Consider the following 12,744-nt stretch of genomic DNA (forward strand, 5'->3'; position numbering starts at 1 on the left):
AGTGTGGAATACATCTACCATAATGACTACGTACCTTTCCATATGCCAGTGTGTATGAATATGTCACAGAATCACAGAATTTCACAGAATCACAGAATTTCTAGGTTGGAAGAGACCTCAAGATCATCGAGTCCAACCTCTAACCTAACACTAACAGTCCCCACTAAACCATATCCCTAAGCTCTACATCTAAATGTCTTTTGAAGACTTCCAGGGATGGTGACTCCACCACCTCCCTGGGCAGCCTGTTCCAAACTATGTGTATCAGTTTACTAAACATATGTATCATGTATCATGTATCATATGTATCATGTTTAGTTTTACTAAACATATGTATCAGTTTACTAAACATCAGAAAAAGGCTTTTGAATAACTAATTTACATGTGTAGAATGCTTAACATATAGAAGAACAGTATGTGATGAGATACAAAAATGACTGCTCCTTAACTGCAGCTCTCTGCCTATAGCTATCCAGTAATCAGACTGAAAAGCAGAAATGCAGAAGTACAAGTATGTGTAACACAGACAACCTTTTATTTGAAGTGGTAACCCTAAGCCAGAATATTAAGAAGATTTTAACAGTAGAGAGTGGTTGAAACACCATTTAAAAACAAACAAACAAACAAAAAAAAAAAAAAAAAAGACTGTATTTGATTGCAACGAACAGAAGACTTGGCCTCACAGGACTGAGCTGATGAGACATTAATTGTCCTGCAAATGGAATGCTGAAGTTGTGTCAGTGTGAACACTGACTAAAGACTGTACTTAACCCCAGGTCACATAGTCATTAATATTAGCTCAATAGTAACCATACACTAGAAATTTTGCTGGGTAAAGCACTTTTTTTATTTTTTTGATGTTACTTTCTGTTACTTTTCTTTCTTAACAAGGAACTTGTTAGGCTACATTCTTCCAAATTTCAAAAACAGAAGGAATTTATGAGTTATGTCAAGTAACAACAGCATGGTTCAGCAATCTTAGTCAGCAACTGGAAGATGTACTGGAATTTTAAGGAGAGGCTAGCTGCTAATAATGATGCCATTTCTGAGGAGTGCCTTTGACCACAGAATAGATACTAAGCTAGGAAAATAGCAGCAGTTTTGGCTGAATTTTCATCTCATGGAAATCCCAATGTCTAACATGCGAAAAATACTGAAAATGTAGCTTTTGTCCTGAGAATGTTAATATTTAAGAATTATTGCAACTTCATTAACAACACAGATTAAAAACTGTTCAAAATATGGCTGTTGTTTTGTGCTTGTACTTCATATTCCAGAAGACCATATAAACCATATTCCCACATAAGGTGTCTTTAACTGATGACTGTGTGACTGCTATTTATAGTGATGGCTGAAAGAGCATCTATCCTAATTAATACACAGGCAGATTTGATTTACCTTTGCATACCAAATCAGCACCATCCCACCATCCATTGGCATTGCAGACTGCAGTCTGATTGCCACTTGCAATAAAATAACCATGAACACAATTGTAAGTGACTTTACTTCCATACGTGGTCTTGCTTGAAGATGCTGGGCGTGCATTTAGGATAGAAGGTGGATCCCCACAATCCACACCTATGGAGAAGACATAAGAGGAAAACGAACTGTTCTGTCCAATAGTAACAATGGCTGCAGTCACATTTATCAGATTATTTTGCTGTTATCCATTAATTCACTTCTCCTGCAGTCATCCAATTCTCCCTCAAGTCCTCTGCAACACTCCCACTGCAGCTGACAGAACTGCATCTACTCCAGAGCTGCTTCCATACTGAGTGAGTTCTGTTTGTCCTTCCCCTCAGCATGGCATGCAAGTCTCTGACTCTTCCCTCAACCTGGCTGCTAATATGAAGAGAATGCCCTGGGTTTTTACTATCCTTATGAATCTCCTGCTGTTGCCAACCAGATTAAGGGTGGTCTTCTGATTCTACACCATTTGTAGTGAGTCAGAGGGAGGCAGACAAGCAAGAACTAACTCTTTAGGAACTGAAATTTTTAAAAGTGCACAGAGACCAGAGAAATGCAAAGCCATAAAAAGGTTGCAACACGTGAGACAGAAGCTTCTTCTTAAAGCAAGAGTCTACATGATGTTCAAAACACACTGCAATTAACAGCTGCTCTCACAAACACAGTAAGTTGGCATTTACAAATGCACAAAACAAGAAGTCAAAAGCAGCACATTTGCTACTATGTCCATTTTTCTTAAGTAAGCAACTGTCTAAAAGGCTTTCATGTTAGTGTGACAAAACACCATTATTCAACAGTTCAACTGCGCCTCTCCACATATAACACAACTTCCCAGATAACTGACCTTTCACCTCAAATTTTTGTTATTAATATTTGAGGGAAGCTGTGCTCTTAGAAGACGCATTTTACATATATTTAAATCAAAAAAGGGGTATGTGCCACTTTCAGTGTCTTATTGTGAGATCAGACACCTTACCAAGTTTGGCCTAGCATCAATGATCAATTTTATCATCACCTAAAATAAACTCCTAAATTAGCATAGGAAGGAGGACAGAAGACAAACTTCTTGATTTTGCTGAACAAGACAACATTACACCTGGCCAGGAGAAATCTTCAGTTAGCTGTGATAAAGACGCATCAGAGAAACTGTCAGAGCTTAAGGTGCTGATATAAAGAAAAGAAAAAAAAATCAGGCGTGCTAGTTTTACAAAAAGAGAAGTTCTACTTGAAATGCAGGAAAAGAGCTTGCAATACAAAGGGGAAATAGTTTGTCATTTCAGACTCATGGGTTGTTTCCTGGGTTTTGAGGTGTTTTATTTCATTTAACAACTGGAAGTGTGCTCAGAAACTCCAGCCTGACCTACTGTTTGACTGCAGGAATTCAAAAAATAACGTGATCAGAATATCAATGAAAAATATTTATATATAAAAAAAAAAAAAAACATTATCAATAATTCACAAAAGCTATATTCAGGGACCTTTCAAGACTTTGGGCACTTCCTTTTTGTTTTTTTAATTCATTGTCCTTATTTGGGGGAAAACATCATTTCAATTAATTTATTTTCCATGTCAATGTATTTTGTTACTTAGCAGTAAGGGCTACTAATAATTTAATATTAAATTCTTTAACCTTTTCTCTCTCATGAATTTTCTAGTGCTGTTTAATATTTCACTTTTTCCAGACACCCTCCTTTTCCTTATTCATGCACAGTTGCATAAATACTACATTCTGTCCACTCTGTAAAAATAAAGCAAGCAGGAAAGACCTGTAGACCACTCTCTTCTCTAATTGATTCAGGATGACAATCTTCCTCTCCCCGAAAGGAAAGAGAAATCGTGTCTTTGCCTGAAAGGTCACTGACACCTTCCAACTCTGTGGCCTTTCCCACAAATTGCTAGAGCAGTCTAGATGTTTGCTAGGCCTCAGCTCACAGACACAAGAACACCCTGCAAAAATGCAAGGGCCAGTATTGATATTGTCTTTACAGTAACAAAAAGAGGTGGCATGATTTTACTGTACAATTACTAGAAAACAAACCTGCTCTTGTAAAAGACCTTTGTAAAGAATCCCGACAGAAATAGTAGTTCATTGTTGATGCTGCAAATGGTATATTGACTTTGAAGTACACTCAAAATCAGAATCTACTGAATATGAAAATAGGTTCAATAACCTTCCCCCCCCCTTTTTTTTTAAAACTATCTCTACTGCCTTTCACAAACACACTTTGCCATCCATATACCCCTTTAGTAGAGAACTTAGGAAAGATTTAAAATGACAAAAGCGCCTCTCACCTTTACAGCGCAAAGTGGCAGGTTCCCAAGCTTCATTTGCAGTGCAGTATGAGAGCTTTCCCTCATCGCTGTAAAACCCTTCTTCACATTCATAATGAACCGTACTGCCTGGTACCAAGCTGTAGTTTCCTACAATGTAGCCGTGCTCCATTTCAGGAGGGGAGCCACATCTAATTTCTGCAAAAGATTGGGTTAAGACCCTTCACAGCACAAAAATCACAACAGACAGCCACTGTAAGAGCAAGATACAGCAAGATAAACAGTGCAGTTTATTCATGCAGGTGGCGAAGTATGTAACAGATGGGTAAATTATTATTTTATTATTCCTCTCCCCTAGGCTTGTTTTACTCACTTGACCTTTCTCTCAAGCTATTTATCCTCTCTTCCTTTTTCTTCAAGCAGTGTGATTACACAGGCAAGTGGATTATGCCACATTGCCTCCTTGCTCAGAAACTATGTCACATTTATGGCACTATTAAATTTCTCTGATGCTGCACCTCTGAATGACTGCTGAGAGTCTGCAGCAATCACATCCCATGGTGACTCTAACATCTCGGTTTTACTGGAGAAAGTTGAACCCAAGAAGAAAAAAATAATCACATGACAGGTCAGGTCCGTGGAGAGGGCTTCTGTCTTGCTGCTCGAAAGCACAGTCACGGCAGGTACTACCAGATCAAGACAGATTCAGTGTTATCTGCTTGCACACACAGCATCCAAAGACTCTCACCTTGGCAGGAATCTTTGTTCCCATCTGGATGAAAGGAATGTGCTCCACTTTCTAATTTATAACCATCATTGCAATAACACTTGTAGCTTCCTTCAGTATTTACACATATTGCGTTGTGACCACACAGCCCAGACTCCTCACATTCATCTATATCTAAAAGTTCAGAGAAAAATATATGCATGTCATGCCAGATTTTTTAAAATTAATTACCATAGCACCCAACTTCAAAACAACTACAGCATTCCCTGAAGAGTTCTACATAACTCCTGTTTGCTCTTCCAGGAAACAAAGGAGCTTATCATGCCTGGTGCTCAAGCATCTGGAAGGAGGAGACTCTCAGAATTTTGTAGCTAGCTGTCTTTTAAATTGTTTTTTTTTGTTTTTTTTTTTCACCTGAAAAATAGTTTCAAATACATTTATTTCAAATACATTTTTCTTTCCAGAAAAATTCAATTGCTGCAAATATCTTAATCACAACAGCCCGTGAACTTAACAAGGAGTGGACTAATATCTTGCATTAAACAAGATGAGGACATTCCAGAGGGAAAGATAAGCCTGGAGAAGAGGAGGCTGAGGGGAGACCTCATCGCAGTCTACAACTTCTTCGTAAGGGGGTGTCGAGAGGCAGGAGACCTTTTCTCCATTAACACCAGTGACAGGACCCGCGGGAATGGGGTTAAGCTGAGGCAGGGGAAATTTAGGCTTGACATCAGGAGGGGGTTCTTCACAGAGAGGGTGGTTGCACACTGGAACAGGCTCCCCAGGGAAGTGGTCACTGCACCGAGCCTGTCTGAATTTAAGAAGAGATTGGACTGTGCACTTAGTCACATGGTCTAAACTTTTGGGTAGACCTGTGTGGTGTCAAGAGTTGGACTTGATGATCCTTAAGGGTCCCTTCCAACTTGGGATATTCTATGATTCTATGATAAGTATCATCTTATTTTCTTAATCCTAGATTATTTTTCTGGAGATATTATTGATTGAGTGTGACTTTGAAGCAGTAATTTAGAGTAACAGAATAAAGAATGAACAACTGAACCAATTCATAGCTGTTAGATGTCAAGTAAGTGTTTGCATCACACAGCCAAAAGTACTGTGACACAATGTCAGGAAGTAAGTTCTAAAATGACAAGAAAGAAAGACTTGTGCAGTAGGAAATGAATTTCTGGATTCCTGGTTATCAGGATTCCTTGTGTGTCTACCTGTACAGTTTGTGCCATCGTTGGGAATAAATGTCTTGTTGTTGTTAGAGGCCCGGTATCCATCAAGGCAAACACAGTAAAAACTTCCATGCGTGTTATGACACAGTGTGTGATTTCCACAGATCTTGTTGGCTCCTATCTGGCATTCGTCTTTATCTACAAGCAGATTTAAAACACATCAGAGAGATATTCAGAATTAGAATACCCACCTCATCTCACTCATCCTTATGCAGTCAGACTTCCCCTTGCTGTTTTTCTTTCAGGGTTAATTGTGAGGTGAACACCGCTTGAAAAATTAAGTATTCAGACAAATAGAGGTTGTTGTCCCTGAATGAAACTGTGAATGAAGTATCAGGACACAGCTCAAGTTGACCTAAGGGCTGTTGAAATCAGAACAACTGCTCTTCTCTCTGCTTCCTTCCAGCATGCGCTGTCTGCAGCACTTGTGGAACTTGTGCTGATCTTCCTCCACTCACAAAATGGGCAGAGAATTAACATGGCAAAATAAGCAGCTTATTGAGATAACTGGGCCCAGTGGGTGTCAGTGCTTGTGGAGAAGGGGAAAAGACAGAGTGGAAAGTATCAGAGGGTGAGGAACTTCCCCTCTAAGCAGTGGTAAGCTATTACATTCACTCAGACACATTATTTGATGTCAGCCTCTGATTCACATACTGATTTGGCATGTATGAGATAGTACTAAAAGGAGGATATCAATTACAGCCATAGAAAAGTGCTAAACAACACTCTTCATGTAAGGTATTTACAATTAAGAAATCTGTGTATATAGGCACACTGTTATTACAAACAGACCTTCAGCTTATAAAGCTAATTTTTATTTGTCCTGTAACCTGAAATAACTGGGAAAAAATCAGTGAAGAATGCTAATTTTAATTGTCAGCTTTATTGTCTAGTTCTCAGTTCACAATGATTGAAACAATGATTGAAAAGAATATTGAAGTGGAACCAACTTTTTTTTTGTTTTGGAGCTAGGATAAAAAATTATTAAATAATTCATTCCAATACACTGCATTTTGAAAGCAGATGTTTGATAAAAGCCCACATTTTCTGAGACAAAATGAATTTACAATTCTTCATTATAGACTAGAAACTGAATAATAACTCAAAAGCTGAGTACAAAACAATACTTACATTCAGTACAAGTGAAATACTGCTCACGGCTAGCCATTAAAAAAAAAAAAAGCACAAAAAAAAACCACTAATCCACACATATTCCATGTTTTGGAATTTCTGTCATGAAATCATAAATTTCTTATTGTGTTTTGAAGAATTCAGTGATACTACCCAAGAAAGGACATTTTAAGAATATACAATTTCCTACCGTTTTACTAACACATAGCCTACCTTGACAATGGGTTCTTCCATTCCCCACAAATCCATAGTTACAGATGCAGACACTTTTTCCTTCAATTTGATGACATGTAGCATGAATGTGGCAAGTCGCACAAACATCTGGAACTGATCGGTTCACAACTGCTTTAAGAACAAAAATAAACAGTTAAAACAAACAAAAAAAAAAACAAAACATAAAGTTGGTCTGCTGTGAGTAAGTTATACAGAATTTGAAGTGGAGGTAAAATCCTGATCAGAAGACATAGAACAAAATCCTATCTCCTTCTACCTCATTTCTAACAGGCAGGAAAACCAAAGCCATATTATTCAGCCTCACTAAAAACAAACAAAGAAATAAACATATATATATACATATATATAAACAAAATATCTATACTGGACAGTTTTCTCCATCTATTATTTCACAACAAACCAACCAGCTTTTCATGACAGTCATTAGCAGAGCTTATGTGACATATAATGAATAGCTCTATTCATATTGTTAATCTTTCTCCACATTTATTTTCATTCCCCTTTTTTGGTTTTGTTTTCTTTTTCCTCGTTTGTTCCATCTTTTTTTTTTTTCTTTTACTTACACATGGATGTTTTGGCTACCTGTTGATCTACTGGTATCTTACATCATCCATATGTATATGGTACATAAGCTATTCATAAAAATGACGTTGAGAATGCTGCTAGCACAGCACTGACTTTATTAAAATCATCTTAGAAATTAATTTATCTTACTAGTAATTTAGCAGCTTATCACACAATACCTAAGTTACATACTTTGATAAGGCTGTAAACATTCATGAAACTAGCATAATATAAGAACGTACTCCCCAATTTCTATTCACACTTTTTGTGCATTATGTGAATTTCTGCTTTTTGTTGTTTTTGTTTGTTTTGTTTTCGCTAAGTTGTTCCCATTATCTTCAGATGTGCACTCACTTTCCAAGCAACAAACCTCAGAACGGCTGGTTTGAGCGCAAACAAAAAGTCTATATATGTTTATACCTGTTTTACATTTCTTAAAAGTAACACACGGTGCAGAGGTTGATACCGTCTCAGCACGCTGGTCGCAGCAATAGGGACCTTTTACTTTTCTAAGACAGCCAGGACTGAGATGGATGGTGTGGTTGTTACAAAACACAAATCTCCCAGCATATGTTACGCCTCTGACAAGAAACCGTGCGTTTCTACATAGTTTCCTAATACATAAACATGACTGGAAGAAGAAGGCAGCTGAAGACTCTTAGCTAGCTTTTTTTCTGCCCCATATTTATCAGAAGGGCAGCTGCCCTGTCCACGTGCGCAGTGTTTTTGTTTCCCAGCTCCTGCAGGCACTTTTCTGTTTGTGCTCCTGGCGAGAACAGAAAACAAAAACCTGTCAGCACCTCAGGGCAGCCAACATCGATTAGGAAAACCACCCTCAAAAACAGCCACGGCAAGAACTCCCTCGTGGCGCTTCAATCTTCTGATAAGAAATGGGAGTGTCTTCCTCAGATTGCTGCTCCGGGAGATAAAAAAAAAAAAAAAAAGTTTTGTTTCTTTTGGGGGGCTTTTCCCACCTCCTTACCTCTAAGAGACGAAGCCTCAGCCCCACTCCCCTCCGCAGCCCCCAGGGTCTCTCTGTGGGGCACCACAAACCCCGGGAGCCCTCCTGAAGGCACCGTCCCCGCAGTACCCGAGCCCCAAACCCACATCACGGCACCTGCTCGACGCCACGGCCCCTCGGAGGGTGCCACCACACCGGGGACACCACTGCGGGTCCCCAAACCCTCCCCTCCCGTCCCCTCCTCGCCCCTCCCGGCGGCTTCGGCTGCGGGACGGCGGCACAGGGAGCCGGGCCGCACTTACCCCGCCGCCGCCCCGCACAGGGAGCCAGGACCAGCACCAGGACCAGCGCCAGGACCACCAGCAGAAGCCCCGGGGCTCGGCCGCCCCCCAGGCTCATGTCCCCGCCGCCTCCGAGCCCCTCAGTGCGGCGCGGCCCCGCCGCCTCCACATCCCCCCCGCCGGCCGCCGCCGCGCTGCCCCTAGCGCCTGCCCCCGGGGCGACCGACCCTTATCGCCGCCCCCGGCCTTCCCCTCGGGCAGGCCCCTTTCCTCCCTCCCCCTGAAGAGCCCTTGCCCACAAAACTTTTTTTTTTTTTTCTTTTTATTATATATATATATATATTTATTTTTTCTCTTCGCTGGCACAACCCCTTCCTTCCCCAGGACGCCGCCTCTGCCCCAGGCGGGCGGGTGGCAGCGCTGATAAGGGCTGCGTGGTGGTGGCCAGCCTTCGGGGAAGCGCAGGGAAGGGGTGTTTATGGCTAAAGGGAAAGGGGTGCAACGCCTCGGGAAGCTCACACCTCGTCCCGGGTGCCAGCCCCACCATGCCCCCGCCTGCCATGGAGCCCCCTTGCCCCACACAGGGGGGCACAAAATGGCAGCACCGCGCCCTGGGTGATGGCGGCCTGTGGGGAGCGGTGGCTGCGACAGCTCTTGGGCTCATTGGGTTCCATAAATTTAATGTGAAGGACATACCTGTACTTGGAATTGAGGAGAGCTTTTCCCCTTGTAGGCCTTCCTCGGCATACAGCACTGTCCGCAGATGATGTTTGTAATCAACACCAGCCATGCTGCCTGAAGCGGTTTCTGGTGTATGACCAATAATTCTCCTAAAGCTCATCACCACTTAGCACTTCACCAGTGCCAAGGAGAAGAAGGGGGGAAGCCTTACAGAGACAGGTTTAGGCAACATTTATACACTCTAATGAGCTTCCAGAAGGAGTTTCCTCATGTGCTGTGTTGGCTTTGCATTGATGCCACACTAAGGCATCTTGATGGCCCACCATGAAGACTGAGTTTAAGTAACATAAACTCATCTTTCACTGCTACATCTGCTGTGTTACAACAACAGAGACCAAACCATGCATCTGATTTCAATGGAAATAAAATCCAGTTTCATGAAACTACCAGTTTTATTATTTTGTTTTTATTTATATAAGGTGATCTCTTCCTATATCCCCAATTACTGTTCTGTCAGCTTAAGTATGCATACATTTTTAACCAGTTTCTGCTACCCTTAGTTATCTCAACCAGGACACAAAGTGACTTGATTTCCTGGCATTGGCCAAAGGCCTCACAAGTGATCCTGCTTTTAGAACAACATGCTATAGATGCTGGTACCACACATTTCTATCGTAAGCTACTAGAGCTGAAGGCACACATTTGCAGTGGTGGTAAGTAGTTTATCACTATAAGAAGTGATTCGGAGAGGAGATGTTCCGCTCAATGTATTGGAAATGTTTTGCAAATGACATATTTTCCTCTTCCTTAGTAGCTGACCAAGATACAAAACCTCTGGCACTTCTGTTTCTACTGTTCCTTTCATAAAGAGTAGTAGCAGCAACCTCTAAGAATTATAAACACTTTATGCAGTAAAGAGGGAAGTATTATTATATTAACAAAGAGAATAAATTAAATATATAACATATAAACATTCTCTGAAGAAAGTTACAAGGAAATGTATTGGTTGAAGAAAATACAAGACCTAGACTGGAAGAAAAAACTTGTTTGCTGATTAGTTTAAGACACTTCAGACCAAAATAATCAAGGCTACTTTAATTACATCTATGTTGTTTATATATTTACATTCAAAGCACAATCATAAGAAATAAGGGTCAAAAGGATGTTAGGTCATCTAATCCATTTTTCTGCTCTAACACAAGCTTGACTATATGAAATGATTCTTGACATACTTGTCTATCCTGATCTTTACCATGACGGTGATGTTGGATTCACAGCATTCACATGCAATCTATTCCAGTACTTTGCTCTGTTTGTAATCTGAAAATGGGAATCCAAGTTTCAATTTAGCTTCTAGTTAAAATGGTAAGTCTCTGTCCTGTCCACAACAGACTCCCAACAGTCTTTTTAATCTGGATCCAGATGTGAATCAGATACTGAAAAAAATCGCAGATCGCATTTGGTCTGTGGTCACCCGCCAAGGTGCTGAGTTACTTTATTTACAAAGACAAAGATTCGGGAGAGTAAGGTAGATCAGTGTCACAACATGCTGATCCATACAGCTTGGGCAAATTTAGCATATTTAGTACAAAAATCTGTCTCATGAAAGTACAGGAGAAGATACATAATTTCTGCTCCAGAGAGCGTAAGATTTTTAATCTTTTCCCTGTCAAAGTTAAAAGATCTAGTTTGTAATGTTAATATTTCTCTTGACCCTAACAGCATTACATCTTACTACCCGGAAGGCAACTGTACCAGTATTTGCTTCCATTTCTCTTCTTTGTGATAAGAAAACAGTTGTGATGGTCAATGTAATTGAATTCATCCAGAGACACATGGAAGTTTCCTGTGCGGCTTTTTCCTTGCAGCTGTCTAAATGGAGATAATCAAAAATCAAAAAAGGCAAGCAGGATTAAACACCTTCTCAGTTGTCTGTATTTGTTCTGTCTTCTTTTCAGACAGTGAATGTCACTATGTCATTTAAATCACATTCGTTTTGTAAGGATGTTTAGTGTAGATTACACTACTTATTCTGACATATAAAGACAAAATATTCGATAGTAACGTCTCTTTCATCAATCGGATTTCAAAAAACACGGCAAACATCTTCAGCCAGACTAAATAAATATAATTCATCCTTGCTAACAGATTACTTAGCTTTTCATAAAGCAGTTGCATTCTCTAACAGCTTGCTATCGAGCACTTCTTTCCAGCTGGCAATGAAGAGAGCAATGGTAACTTGACAGGAGTTTTGTTCTGCCTTCCCAGCCTATTTAAAAATAAGTCAGATTAATAACTGTTTTCTGGTTATCCACTTTATTTCCAGAATAGGCAACTGCAGTTGTTGAAATGGAAATAACTGAAAAATTGGCCGTCCCCCTTCAGCTTATAATGGAAATGCTTTAGTAAATATTGCACGGAGGAAAAGCATTGTCCTGTAATGCATTTTGCTACAAAGCAAGTATTACCACTCAAGTTGTTTGCAGTGTATCTGTGTGCACTTTCAGGTGCCATTTAACGCCATTATCTTTGCCATTGTCTCAACTCCTGATGAACAAAGCCAAGACCAAAAAAAAAAAAAAAACAAAACAAAAAAAAAAAACACACAGAAATGGGATCTTTGTGAAAGAATTCAAGGGCAAGATACCTGAATTCGATCAAACCTTATTAAACCTTAATTATTGAATACTTCTGCAACACTTCCCTGGAGGATAGGCCTTGGATGAAATAGACATCAGAGCATGCCATATACATCTCATAGCAAGAGCATGTTAGTGATAAAGCCTGCTGACCGTTGCTGCTAATCAGAAAAGCAGTTTTACAGAGCAAAAGGGCTGCTATCTGTGGGTTTTAGCATAGAAGTTGGAGCCCAAACTGAGCTTTGCCACAAGCTCACTGTGACCTCAGATAAGATAACCCCTTTCTGCCTGTCTTGGCTTCTCCCTCCCGCCTCCGCTGTGAAACTGGGAAAATATTCCTACAGGGGTGTCCCCAGGGTTAATATCCTAAAAGTAGGTCTGGGGTAGTAGAATGTAAGCTATTCTGACAGAAGCTTTGATGTTACTACAATCTGCCCCAATTTTTAACCTATAAGGATAGATAGAAAGACTTCGGCTCATTCAGTTTATGTGGAAGCACACTAGTGTTGCTGGGTCTAGGAAAATCATGCAAGAAGGCTGCTGACAT

General features: G+C 40.3%; 1 protein-coding gene across 2 annotated transcripts in view; it reads right to left on the reverse strand.

The window, feature by feature from the left end:
- The window catches only part of SUSD1 (sushi domain containing 1), a 45,882-nt gene extending 36,783 nt beyond the window's left edge, over nucleotides 1-9,099 (reverse strand). Inside the window, exons 1-6 of one of the 2 annotated variants that reach the window (XM_068666804.1) lie at nucleotides 8,899-9,099; nucleotides 7,051-7,182; nucleotides 5,689-5,844; nucleotides 4,487-4,639; nucleotides 3,760-3,936; nucleotides 1,399-1,578 (exon numbers count right to left, since the gene is read on the reverse strand). In XM_068666804.1, coding sequence (XP_068522905.1) covers nucleotides 1,399-1,578; nucleotides 3,760-3,936; nucleotides 4,487-4,639; nucleotides 5,689-5,844; nucleotides 7,051-7,182; nucleotides 8,899-8,995 — 895 coding nt within the window. In that variant the 5' untranslated portion in view covers nucleotides 8,996-9,099. The remainder of the gene's footprint in view (nucleotides 1-1,398; nucleotides 1,579-3,759; nucleotides 3,937-4,486; nucleotides 4,640-5,688; nucleotides 5,845-7,050; nucleotides 7,183-8,898) is intronic. The other variant, XM_068666805.1, reaches the window with a different exon arrangement.
- Between the last annotated feature and the right edge of the window lie 3,645 nt (nucleotides 9,100-12,744).

Source organism: Anas acuta, chromosome Z (assembly GCF_963932015.1).
Source record: "Anas acuta chromosome Z, bAnaAcu1.1, whole genome shotgun sequence".
Lineage (NCBI taxonomy): Eukaryota > Metazoa > Chordata > Aves > Anseriformes > Anatidae > Anas > Anas acuta.